The following is a 14200-nucleotide window of genomic DNA, read 5'->3' on the forward strand; positions in this document are numbered from 1 at the left end:
TCACAGAGGGAAACTGCCAAGCAGAGGAGGAGGAGGAAAAAGGAAAAGAGGATATCAGTGAGGATTAAACCCAGATGGGCTCGGAGCCCAGTGAGTGGTAAGGGGGAATTCCTTGCTCCTTCCCATACTCCAGTGATCAGCAGGCTACCAAATTACCTGGAAGCTTTTTCACTTCCAGGAGCCCAAGCACTGGGGCAACCATGGAATTGTGAAGAAATTGATGTTTCTGATGAACATCACATATTCTTACTCAGATGTGTGAGCTAAAAAAGTTGATCTCATGGAGAGTAGAACGATGTTTACGAGAGGCTGGGAAAGGGGTTCAGGGAGCAGTGAAGGCAGGTTGATTAATCAGTACAAATCTACAGTTAAATAGAAGAAATAAGTTCTAGTGTTTGATAGCACAGTAAGGTGACTACAGTTAACAATAATTTATTGTATATTTCAAAATAACTAGAATAGAAAACTTAGAATGTTCCCAACATGACCGGGCACGATGGCTCACACCTGTAATCCTAGCACTCTGGGAGGCCAAGGCAGGTGGATTGCTCGAGGTCAGGAGTTCAAAACCAGCCTGAGCAAGAGCAAGACCCCATCTCTACTATAAATAGAAAGAAATTAATTAGCCAACTAATATATATAGAAAAAATTAGCTGGGCATGGTGGCGCATGCCTGTAGTCCCAGCTACTCGGGAGGCTGAGACAGTAGGATCGCTTGAGCCCAGGAGTTTGAGGTTGCTGTGAGCTAGGCTGATGCCACGGCACTCACTCTAGCCTGGGCAACAAAGCAAGATTCTGTCTCAAAAAAAAAAAAAAAAAAAAAAAGAAGAATGTTCCCAACACACATGAAAAAATGATAAATGCTTGAGGTGATGCACAGCCTAATTACTCTGATTTGAGCATTACATATTGTATGCATCTATGACACATTGTATGCATATCACATGTACCTCTTAAGTATGTACAATTATTATGCATCAATTAAAAAAAAAGTGCAACATTTTAAATGGTGCTCCTGGATGAGGAAATCCATAAACATATAAATGATCCCAATATTCATGTATTAAATTAATGCAATTCTAATCTAAAATTCAGTGGGACTTCATTGATTGAGGTGTGACTTCTCCCACCCTCAGAAAGGTTGTAAAGTTGCTCTGGATGACAAATACAAGAAAATACCCAGAATTTCTTTTCAAAAAGAGGAGTAATAATGGAGATCTTAAATACCAAATATTAAAATGTAAAAGTAACGTGACTAAGAGGATACTACTAGAATAGAAATACATGAATAGAAAATAATGGTCTGGTAGGAAGGAATTAAGAATATGTATAGGCCGGGCGCGGTGGCTCACGCCTGTAATCCTAGCTCTCTGGGAGGCCGAGGCGGGCGGATTGCTCGAGGTCAGGAGTTCGAAACCAGCCTGAGCAAGAGCGAGACCCTGTCTCTACCATAAATAGAAAGAAACTAATTGGCCAACTAATATATATAGAAAAAATTAGCCGGGCATGGTGGCTCATGCCTGTAGTCCCAGCTACTTGGGAGGCTGAGGCAGGAGGATTGCTTGAGCCCAGGAGTTTGAGGTTGCTGTGAGCTAGGCTGACGCCATGGCACTCACTCTAGCCTAGGCAACAAAGCGAGACTCTGTCTCAAAAAAAAAAAAAAAAAAAAAAAAAAAAGAATATGTATAAATTTAGTTTCATGAAGGTAGAATTTCAAATCCATGAGGAAAGAATAAATTCTTAATAAATGGTTTTATGATAACTAAGAAGCTATAATAAAATATAATATTTAATAGCCTTGACATGATGCACTTCCTAAGCATAAGCCCTAAGTGAAAAATATGAAGTAAAAGGCTGACAGATACGACTCTAACAAAACACACTATTTACATCATCATCACAGCCACTTTGAGGGCTCATGATGTCCAGGCAATAATAAGTGAATTTTCTTTCAGAAATTTCTAACTTAATCATTAAAACAACTTTAATTCCCACTTGACACAAAAAGAAACTCAAGCTTAGAAAGGTTAAGTAATTGTAATTTATAAATGCTAGGGAAAATCAATATATACGAAAGAGCTCTAATAGAAATAATGAAAAAATAAAAATCATCCCTATAGAATTCCAGAAACAAATATTAATAAAAGAATTTCTCTAAAAGGTTTTTTTTAAAGATTATGCCATTAGAATACAGGTTCATGATCTATTAGGATTAGGGTATGACACGCATTTGACAATGATCTGAGCAGCAAGTGGATGGTTTCACCAACGTGACAGAGGGAGGATGGGGTGGATCGTGATAGTGCCTGCGCTGCTGCCGTGGCCACGCTGAAAGAGCAGTGATGGTTCAGTCATTCATATGCTTTTGTTTATAATACAATTCTCATAATTATGCTCTTTGGAGTTAACACATCTAAACTCTAAAATACTGTTATTGTTAAGAAGAAATTAAAATCCTGATGCTGCATGTAAATAATCTTGTATAAATTATAGTACAAAAATACTATGGATGTAGCTATTAAAAATGATCATATAAATCTGAGTTTAACAATGAGGAAAGAAACTAGAACATACTGTTAAGAGTAAAAAGCAAGCTCTAACAAAAATAGGAATATTGACCAGTGGAACAGATCTGAGAATCCTGATATAAAACCATCCTCATATAGCCATCTAATCTTTGACAAAACAGACAAAAACATACGCTGGGGAAAAGAATCCCTTTTCAATAAATGGTACTGGGAAAACTGGATAGCCACTTGTAGAAGGCTAAAGCAGGACCCACACCTCTCACCTCTCACAAAAATCAACTCACGCTGGATAACAGACTTAAACCTAAGGTATGAAACTATTAGAATTCTAGAGGAAAATGTTGGAAACACTCTCCTAGACATCGGCCTGGGCAAAGAGTTTATGGAAGAAGTCCCCAAAGGCAATCACAGCAGCAACAAAAATAAATAAATGGGACATGATGAAACTAAAAAGCTTCTGCAAGCCAAAGAAACAGTCATGAAAGTAAACAGACAACCTATAGAATGGGAGAAAATTTTTGCATCCTACGTATCCGATAAAGGGCTGATAACTAGAATATACTTAGAACTCACGAAAATCAGCAAGAAAAAATCAAATAACCCTATTAAAAAGTGGGCAAAGGACTTGAACAGAAACTTTTCTAAAGAAGACAGAAGAATGGCCAACAAACATATGAAAAAATGCTCAGCATCTCTAATCATCAGGGAAATGCAAATCAAAACTACAATGAGATATCACTTAACTCCAGTGAGAATGGCCTTTATCAAAAAGTCTCCAAATAACAAATGCTGGCGTGGATGCGGAGAGAGAGGAACACTCCTACACTGCTGGTGGGACTGCAAACTAGTTCAACCTCTGTGGAAAGCAATATGGAGATACCTTAAAGTGATACAAGTGAATCTACCATTTGATCCAGCAATCCCATTGCTGGGCATCTACCCAAAAGATCCAATGACACTCTACAAAAAAGACACCTGCACTTGAATGTTTATACCAGCACAATTCATAATCGCAAGGCTGTGGAAACAGCCCAAGTGCCCATTAATCCAAGAATGCATTAATAAAATGTGGTATATGTATACCATGGAGTACTATTCAGCTCTAAGAAACAATGGTGACATAGCACATCTTATATTTTCCTGGTTAGAGCTGGAACCCATACTACTAAGTGAAGTATCCCAAGAATGGAAAAACAAGACCACATATATTCACCAGTAAACTGGTATTAACTAAGCAGCACCTAAGTGGACACATATGTACTACAGTAATAGGGTATTGGGCAGGGGGGAGGGGGGTGGGTATATACATACATAATGAGTGAGATGTGTACCATCTGGGGGATGGTCATGCTGGAAACTCAGACTTGTGGGGGGAGGGGGGAAAGGGCATTTATTGAAACCTTAAAATCTGTACCCCCATAATATGCCAAAATAAAAAAAAATAAAAAAAAAAAAGCAAGCTCTAACATGGAGAAATGTCTAAAAGGAAACTTATCTAAATTTAACTGATTATCTCTCAGTTATAGGATTTATTATAAATTATTAGATTATTTTACCTTTTTCTTTGTATTTTTCTGTTTTGGTTGAAATTATTAGATAATTTTTATAAAAACAAGATAAATTGTATGGCAATATATATGTAAAATGTGGAGATACTTTACGGCATATTATTGTTTTAAAAAAGCACTCCCAATATTGTAAAAAACAAAATTATTTTTGAAATTATTTTAAAATAAATATATTTAAAAATTAAAAATCTTAAAAATATATGTACAAATATATCTCCAAAAGGATATGAACTTGATTATTGAGTGTTTAACTTTGAATGGCCACATGAATGTTATACATGTTCTTTTTGCTTATCTAAAACTTCTGACATTTCTATGAACTATATTTATTGTTTTCTATGTATTAAAAAAATAAAAAGAACTTCAAACAGTGGAATGCACAAAACAAATTGTACATAGCATAATCTCAAACATATAAAAATAAACTCACAGAAAAAATGTTATTGAAATTAATATAAAGGCAAATTGAAAGAGCTGGTCTTTCATACTCAATTTAAAAATTTTCAGACATACTATATACATTAGGTGACATGCCCACCTGTCTTCAATGCAGTGTCAACATATCCCTCATAGAGCTGCCTCTGTGCAAGTATAAAGAAGTGGTAAGCCTCAGCCCCTCGCCATGCGTTATCTGTGAAGCGACTAGTTGTAGACAGAACTTCCTCTTCCAGCAAACCAGCCAAAGCAGAAGTGGCCTACAAGTAAAGCCAACACCCACTTTCTGTCAGCACAAACAAACGCACACAGTATCAACTCCCACATAACAATAGTCATTACAGTTAAGTCTGTAAATTTTTAGACATTAAAATATATAAATGAGGAGGGAAAAAAATATCTAAATGAGCAGATTTTATCATTATATAACTGTCATGACTGATTTAATTTTTTATTCTAATTTATATTTGTTAAACTGGTATGATCAAATTTTAAAATACAACTGACTAAACTTTAAGTTAGTAAGAAATTTATTTATTAAAATGGTATACATATTCTATTACATGAAAATTTTTAAAACTCACTTATTAGAAAGGAGATTTACCAGGTAACTAAAATTTTTAACAAAAATAGGAAATTAAAGCAAAGACTACAGATTAGTATTGTAGAAAAAATAATTTTCAATATTGCTAAGTAGAAATTTCTAAATTTGAATAATAATTCTAAGTCATTTATTTTCTTCATATCATTTAAGGAAACAAATGTAGACATACAAATTAAATGACATACCCATAAAGAAAAGTTTGGTAGTTTTGTTTTTTCTTAAATACTTCAGATGATCTAATGGTATAAAATGCTCTACCTTACCTCTGAACTCTTTCCTTTAACTTTTCCTCGTTGGGCATTTTTCATTTGTTCATGGTATTGCTCTATAAGTAAGGCTGAGAGTACATAGAGCTTCTTAACACGTAAAGGTTTAGTTCTTTTCTTTGCCTCTTCATCTGCAATCTAAACATTTAAAAAATTGGGGAAAGATACTTCTTAATCTATATTTGTACAAATATAATCATTTCCAAAATTAATTGAAATTTCATTCTCTAAAAAAAGAGGAAAAATCAATAGGATGGTATATAAACACCACCTGTTTATGACAAATATTTTTAAATTCCTTTTTATTTTCCTTAGTACATATAAGTACTTAGTTCTTTCCTTAGTATTTAGCCCTTGGAATTAGAACGCATATCAATCTTAGAACATAACAGGTGCTGTTAAATAGCTAAATCAGAATGAAGAAAGTGTTGATAAAATGGCTAGTATTTTCCACAACACAGAGATTTTAAAAATAATGTTCCAAATACACAAAAGCACAATGGTGTTAACATGGTGCATCCTCCAGAACTTTATATTTATTTAAATGATTTTGAGGGAAAGTTTTCCTTTTTTCATTAAATCAAATGGGAAAAGAATAGAATAGAATGTAAAATTTGTATATATTAATACTGTACTATTAATAGTGACCTTTCCTCCAAATTGATACTATGTAAAGTGTAATATATAAAACTTGTACATTTAAAAGGGCTCAAAACTCTATTATCAAAAAAATTTAATTCCCACAGTTGTAGGAATTTGTTCTTTGTGGCCCAGCAAATTCTTTAACTCTTTGTTAACTTTAGTATTAAATATATAATTGTTTAAGTATCAATAAGTTGCTAGCATTAGTAAAATAGCCTTGTTAGTAAAAGGTAATAATACTAAAATAATGCATAGTTCTAGTAGTAATAAAACCAGAGGGGTTTTGCTGTAACAAATATTTGTTTCCAAAGAAAATGGAAAATGTATACATAAAAAGATTTGTAACTAGAAGAAACCAAATACTCACCAAGATTATTACATTACCTTAAACATGAGTTTAGCAGCATCAAAAAAGTAATTGGCTTTCCGATAAAGTTCTATGGCATCAAGAATTTTATTCTTTTCCAGCAAATGAGATGCATACCTAGCTAACAGAGATCCAATTTCTTTCATACTATGATTTTTAGCCAATTCAACAGCTTTGTTCCACTAAGAAAACAATTATACCATTTGGTCACCCAAGTATTTACAATCACATATGTCATAAAATTCACACAGTAAAGCTTTAAGTTTATAATAAATACTACTACTTCAAAATTAAAAACGGGTATGTTTTTATAAATCACATAACATAGAGTAACATGAGTTCTATAAGGTAAATCTGTGTCAAATGATTAAATGAACTAGGACTCTGATTTGCTTAAGAAGTGCATCTGAAAAAGAAAGTTCCAAAATTTATAATTATATTAATCTTATAATTGCATATTTACACAAACTATGACCAAGAAAAAGATACACTTGTTTATATTTTATAGTAAAACAAATATGCAATTTCAGTTAAAAGATGTCCTATCAGATTTAACATTTAAAAATTATTTTTATAAAGCAAATGGGGCTTTAAAAATACTTTAAGGAAAATATTAAAAGAATACATTGATAGTCAACAGTTTCCATAATAATTCTACACTTTAATTTTATTAAATTGCAGCTCTTAAAAATATCAAATACATGTTTCCTATAAAGGGAAAGGAAAATATATTTGCCAAAATAAATATTGATAAAGTAACTCAATTCCTTCCTCAGGCAAGGACTGACCATTAACTGGTCCTTCTTTGGAAACAAAACCCAACCCTAATAAAATGCAGAAAATTATGAAATTACTTCCAGACAAAAATTTGCCAGACTAAAAGCACAGGATCTGTTCATGCTCCCATATTGAGTTAGTTATGAGTGGGTCACCACTCATGGTAGCACTTTAAGAGGAAAGTGCAAACTTCACCACTTTTTCAGTCCTCAACCTTATGTCAAGCTCTCTGATGCTTTACATTAGTAATAATCTTTAAAGGATGACTACTGTGACTTTAATTTTGCTTTGAGTTAAAATATACCTAAAACACCAAGCTGCACAGACAGTAAATTTCAGTTCCTTACTTGGTTGAGATGTACACAGGTATCTACAGCTGCCTTTGGTTGATTACATTTCAAATATGCAGTCACTGCTTGTTCACACATTCCAACTTTCACAAACATTTGTGCTATTTCCTGAAAAACAAAACAATATTATCAGATTTCACAGACCAAGAAAACCACTTACATTTTAATTGACCAAAACTCCATAGGGGCATATGAATATTAAATTTTCTGGTAGTTACAGATTTTTCTCGTAAACAGACACAGGGGCAAAGGCTATAAATCAGAACGGATGCTCAGGCATCACCTTCTATAAAACCATAGCTTCACAGGCTCAGGCTGTGGGTCTGATTTTTAACCAGGCCCTGAAGACACTACACTTCCTTCTTCTCTTGGTTAAGTAGCTAGTGTACAGGTATGTGAAGCTCCAAAACAAATCCCACACCAGTGGGTGAAAAAAAAAACTTTTACAGCAATTGGTGATATACTCCATGTTAACCATTAATTAGAGGCTTAAGGGAAACCTCTCAAAGAACTCTATAACAAAATGCCCAAGAGAAGTCCACCATTCATCAGTTCAGGAAGCTAGACCCAAAACAGAGCTCCTTTGGAGGGTGGTGGCAGGGAGAACCACCACTGCCACAAATCTTATTTGTTCAGCTGCATTCTCCATTTTCAAATCAATTTTTTTCTTTCAGAATATCTGATTAGCCAGAGTTTTTCTCTCCCTAAACCCCTTTCTACAATATTTTTGGAAATATAAAAGTATATTTCATATCCAACTATCTTCTTAAAAGTAATGCTTATATTTTGCTGATTATAAAGTAATACATTCTAATAGTAAAAAAATTTGCAAAACATGAAAAAGTAAAGTTACTCATAACCTTACCATTCTCAATATTCTGGTGTGAATTCTTAACATTTTGTCCTATGAATATATATGCATGTGTGCGTTTGTGTAACACTGTGATCATACTACATATAATTTTGTATCCTGCACTTCCTGCTTAAATACTACGTACATCTTCCCATATTATTAAAAATGCCTCTATAACTAGATTTAAAATTTATAGTACTAACACAATTTTTTTATTATTTTAGTTATTTAATTATTATTATAGTTATAATTACTTATTATTTACTCAGTAATATTAATATTCTGGATACTCTATAACAAAATCTTTTTCTGCTTCATCAGGGACAGCTAACAGAAGACACAAATGTGGGATACACTATTCCCCATAACCAGGGTCCTAAGTAATTTCAGTTCTTTCCTATATAAGAAAACACATAGGATTGAGAATGAGTTTGAGTTAAAATGCCATTATTAGAGAGAAAACTGTTCTAATTCACAATAGGGAAAAAATGAATTATCAAAATTCCGTACTTATCTAATAATTAACAGACAAAATATTTGAGGCAGAACTTACAACTGATGTATGTCCAGACTCTGCAGTTGAGAGGTACAGTTCAGTAATTTACATATTAGATAAACAAATAAAATACAAACTCATTTACAGTATTCAACAATTACTTAAAAGAGGCTTATAAAGAACATTCAAAACAAAGTTAGTGAACATTTTTAGTTTTTCTTTTTTAACATTAAATACTTTATTGTTAATATAAGCTAATAAAAGTTAAGCTAGCTTTTTAAACTGAAGTTATAACAAATTTCAAACAAATCCAGATTATTTTGAAGCAAATCCCTGACAACATATCATCTGTAAATATTTTCTGTATTCAGCTAAGCTTTAAGAGCAATTTTATGAAACTGAAAAAACTACATGAGACTGTGTCAGTAATAGGAATATGACTGATTTTTCCCCTCCATTTTCAAGCATTCCATAATATTGACACATTGTTTTATAATTAAAATAAAAGCATCATTTCATGTCTAAGATACTGTAAAATTATAGATTAATTTTTAATTTTCTTTATTCCAGAGGATATTTTCTGATTCTAATAAATCTAATAAATGTTATAAATGTTTCTAATATTAGATTCTAATAAATCTAATAAATGTTATAAAATAACCTAACAACTCCAAAAACTAAAATTTGCAATACCTACTGGAAGCAATTTGTGGTTTTCTGGAAGTGAGCTGGCAAGATTCTCTAATCCCTCATAATCTTCTAACATAAAATAACATTCAGCTAAGCGTGCCTGGTTCCGGCCTTGTACATAATATTGTACAGCATTCAACCTATGGAAAGAAAAAAAGAAAAACTTTTAAAACTAATGTGAATCTCTTGATCAATAAGCACTTTCGCCAAAAATATTCCTTCATTAGAATTACCTTTACTAGTATTACTCTGTTCATCATCTTCCCTTACAGAATAACTTTGAAGCATATAAATTATGAAAGGAACCCTAAAAACTGTGTAGCATATTCTAGTTGTGGCATTCTTTGAATATTGTTAAGAAGCACTGTTTTAATCCAATGTACAGTACTCCCAAACACTGACATAAATAGGTATATTGACCAAAATAAAGAATAAAAGCCAATGATTTCTAAAAATAACATGTAATATTAAAACAACCAAATATAAAACACTTTTTTTACTTCATTCAGAAATAAATCATATAATGTCTTGGAATTGTTCACTATAGTCTCAAATAGTAGAAAGCTGCCTGGGGCTAAGTGTAGATTTTATGTTTGTAAACTCCAAAGTTTTACAGTACTCATCTCACAGCTACAAAGATCTCTGACTTTCCAACCTGAATCCTGAACTATTTGAATTTTAGGATCCAGGAAGATGATCTTCATTTTCCCAGCATTATTTCCTAGAGGAGTACTTGATTTGACTAGCTACTAAGTGTTGCATGAAAGCATGAGGTGCTCCAGATAAGTTACATACCACTTTTGTCGATCAGCAAAGTAGTCTCCAATGGCATTGTGGGCTTGTTCAAGGAGACTGTCATCTGCATCACCAGATCCAGTTTTCAAGAGCTGGAGTACTCTAAACCAATCTCCCAATTTCAGCCGGAGGCCAATAGCAAGATCTCTATAAATAATGGCATCAATTCATTCATCTATCCAACAAATATTTATCAAGTGCCTACTATGTGCTCGGTACACTTCTAGGTACTGTGAATACAAACGTAGCACTTGTTAGACAGACAAGGTAGCTCTCTAAACATTTTAGAAACAGCCTGATCAGGTAATAGGTGGGTAAGGAGGATTCAGATGTTATGGTTTGAATGTGTGGCCCCTCCAAAATTCATGTTGAAACTTAATCTCCATTGTAGTGGTATTAAGAGGTGGGGCCTGTTGGGAAGTCCACCCTTATGACTTGAAATTGCCCTTACAGAAGAGGTTTCAGTTTGCCAATTTTTGCCCTTCTGCTTTCTGCCATGTGAGGGCACCGCATTCAAGGCATCATCTTGGAAGCAGAGCCAGGCCCCTCACCAGACACCAAACCTGTCCTCACCAAAATCTTGGACTTCCCAGCCTCCAGAACCATGAGAAATAAATTTCTGTTCTTTATAAATTACCCAGTCTCAGATATTTTGTTATAGTAGTCCAAATGGACTGAGATATCAGAAAAGGTAAATGAAAACAATGTTCTGCCTTTATCTTCCTGAACTTCCAATTTATTTAGCAAAATAATGATTTAAATAATAATCACTTCTTTTCTGTAATTTCTTATACATGATCATGTTTATTTCAAAATAAGACACATAGCATCATAATCACATGCTGGTTTTATGTTTCTTTTCAGAGCTTAATTATATTTGGGCTCTCCTGGAAATATAAATAACATTAATGGAAATTAAATATGTTTACAGCTGAAATGAAATTCATACATTATTTTATATACATCACAAATAAAATATAAAAAATAAAATTGAATCCTTAACTACTTTTGGTTTTTATTTTATGCTTCTTGACAACAGAAAGTTAAATAATGGCCTAAACCAAAAAAAGAACCGGAACAATGAGCTGTGTAATAAATGATAAAAGCCCTCAGTCTCTGGAGTCCTATCACGTTTTTCCTACCAAATGAAAAAAGATCTCCCACAGAAAGCCATTATTAGATGTAAAAACAAAGATGAAAGCTGCCCCCAAATTATAAAACATAAATTAATGAGGGGCATGTGGAATATCTAGGTTGTAATCTAAACTGAGAATTAATTTCTAGAAGAAATGTTACGATACATTTAACCTATTTATATTCCCCATTTGTAAAAAAAAAAATATGACTCTAGAAGTACTTGGGGATGACTAAGCCATCATAACTTACCTTCTGTCCATATCAAGATACATTCTTTCAGCCTCCTCGAACCTGCCAAAGTAGGCAACAACTTCAGCCTGCTTCATTGAGTCACTCTGTAGATTGCTCAAGCGCTTCACAAACTTAATGCCTTGATAATCTTTGCAGCGTACAAATGCTTGCTCTGCAGTGTACAGGTCCAGTTTCTGAAGAGCTGCTTCAGCCAGTAGGTGCCTTTATTAAAAAAGAAACAGAAAAGCATATTGCAAATTACTGATAAACTAGTCTTGAATCAGAATTCAATTATCATACCTACTGTTTCTAGTGAAACATGGTGGAAAGTGATTATTTTAACACATGCAAACATTTTTCATATAATATATTGTTTATATCAAGACCTTCCAAATCTAAAATGAGTTTCTCCATTTCAAAAAGAAGAGTAAGAATAGGAGTCTATTTCCATCAGGACACTAGTAGGGGAGCAGGACATGACAGAGTTGAGACTTTAAAACCCTACACCTGACATCTTGGGAGGTTTTACTTTTTTAAAAATACCAAAGTCGGGGGTGTGGATTGTCCTCTATGAATTGAGATGCATCTTCAATTCCAACCTTCTCAATCAGTGCTCGACTGTCTCGCAAGGACCGAATCTCAAAGTTAATTAGATAATCTTTGTTTGGATGTTCTGGATTCTAAAAGTAAAGATGAAAACAAATTCAAATAGTTGCCTTTAGGGTATTTCTTTTTTACAATTATAAACAAAACAAAATAAAAAAACGACATCATATTGTGAGCAAAACTAAGGAAAAAAGAAACCCCCGTGGTTAGGTCTTTTAAGTTATCAAGAAAACATCCAAAACCCACAAGTCAAGTTCCTCCTGAGGCAGTCAGGCTGCCTATGGGGAAGAGTGGACAATGGTAGACGGGGTCCTGCTTCCCTTGGGTCAAACTAGGTTTTCCCCTTAAATGAGATAACACATCTCAAACACTCAGTGCAATGCCTAGATGTACAATTCACATTATTCATAGTCTCAGAACTGACCTAATGCTCCCCTACTTTAGAGCTCTGAACAGGTATACCTACTGACTGAATCATAGCATCCCCAACTCTTTTTTGGTTGCTGAATTACTACTTGCCCATCCTGGGGCCAGGAACTGTGTCTTACTGGCTCTCAATATTTTCTAAATCAATGAATAGATGAACTTTGGGTAAATCATTTTCCTACTGAGATCCTTCCTCATCTAAAAAGCTTCAGAAAAGTCAATATGATCATCAGGGCAACACCACCACAGGTACTGTCAAGCAGTCTAAAACTTAAGGCAATCAGCACTATGAGCCTTTCTTGAAAAATACTACTGATGACAAAATCCATGCAACTAAAAGGTTAAAAAAATTAAAAACTCATGTATAGAGAAAATGTAGTAAAAAACTAGCAATAGCTTTGAATTCATTTAAATATAACTCTAAACAACTGGAAATTAGGGTTACAAAACAAAATAAAATGTTCTAAATCTTGACAATGTAAAACCAATAATATGGCTAAAAAAAGAGAAAAAGAGGGAAAAAATGTAAGAATGCCATCTTTTAGAGTGCAAAGTCAATCAATACCATTAAAAAATAAAATATAGTTTAAATTCTTTAGTTTTTCATAATTTTTCTTCTTAACACAGGAAAATCATATTGTTTATGGTTAAAAATATATATATATATATATATATTACCTAAAGGTCTAGAATTCCTTTCAACTCATTTTCAGGTTAATTAAAATTAAACATTTAAATTGGGCAATGATGCTATTTTTATAAAATTACTTCTTTTCATATATCTAATCTATCAGTCTTTCTCTTTCTCTTCTCTCTTTCTCTCTGTCTTCCTTTCTTTTTTAAGAGATAAGGTCTTGCTATGTTGCCCAGGCTGGCCTCAAACTCCTGGGTTCAAGCAGCAAGCCTCCCTCAGCTTCCTGAGTTGTTGGGCCTACAGGTGCACACCACTGCGTCTGGCTAAATCTATCTTTCCATATACAACTTACAGCTCAGATTCAGACTCCATTGTTGATGGTTGACTTTTAACCTCTACCCCTCCTTCTTCCCCTGGTGCTAAACCTGGAGTAAGCTGATATAGAAAGCCCAGCGCTCCCTCCTTTGGGGCCAGTGAGGTTCAACAACATAATAAGCCCCTACCCATGGAAACCCTCACCCCAGATGCACCCCCTAACTACAAAAAAAAAAAAAAAAAAAACTCAAGCCAGTCTCCTTTCCCTATTCTTTCGAGTCATTTCAGACAGCTTAGGAAGCCTACCTTTTTCCCCCTCAAAAGCCTCATTGTGGAAGATACCTCCCTGATATGTCCCTTGTATCATCAACCTTGAAATCCAAACCAAATTTTGGGTGGGGGCTTATCCTGCTGCTGCAGGGTGGTTACAATACAGAAAAATGAAACTGGTTCACAATAAAAGGGCTGCAATTTACATAT

General features: G+C 33.7%; 1 protein-coding gene across 2 annotated transcripts in view; it reads right to left on the reverse strand.

Annotated features, from left to right (window-relative positions):
- Positions 1-14200, reverse strand: part of WDR35 (WD repeat domain 35) — a 62804-nt gene that overhangs the window by 2874 nt on the left and 45730 nt on the right. For both annotated transcript variants that reach the window (XM_020288655.2, XM_020288654.2), the window contains 8 exons: positions 12283-12419; positions 11758-11961; positions 10372-10518; positions 9584-9716; positions 7535-7645; positions 6428-6592; positions 5399-5539; positions 4635-4791 (listed from right to left, as the gene is read on the reverse strand). In XM_020288655.2, the coding sequence (XP_020144244.1) occupies positions 4635-4791; positions 5399-5539; positions 6428-6592; positions 7535-7645; positions 9584-9716; positions 10372-10518; positions 11758-11961; positions 12283-12419 (1195 nt within the window). The remainder of the gene's footprint in view (positions 1-4634; positions 4792-5398; positions 5540-6427; positions 6593-7534; positions 7646-9583; positions 9717-10371; positions 10519-11757; positions 11962-12282; positions 12420-14200) is intronic.

Source organism: Microcebus murinus, chromosome 3 (genome assembly GCF_040939455.1).
Source record: "Microcebus murinus isolate Inina chromosome 3, M.murinus_Inina_mat1.0, whole genome shotgun sequence".
Lineage (NCBI taxonomy): Eukaryota > Metazoa > Chordata > Mammalia > Primates > Cheirogaleidae > Microcebus > Microcebus murinus.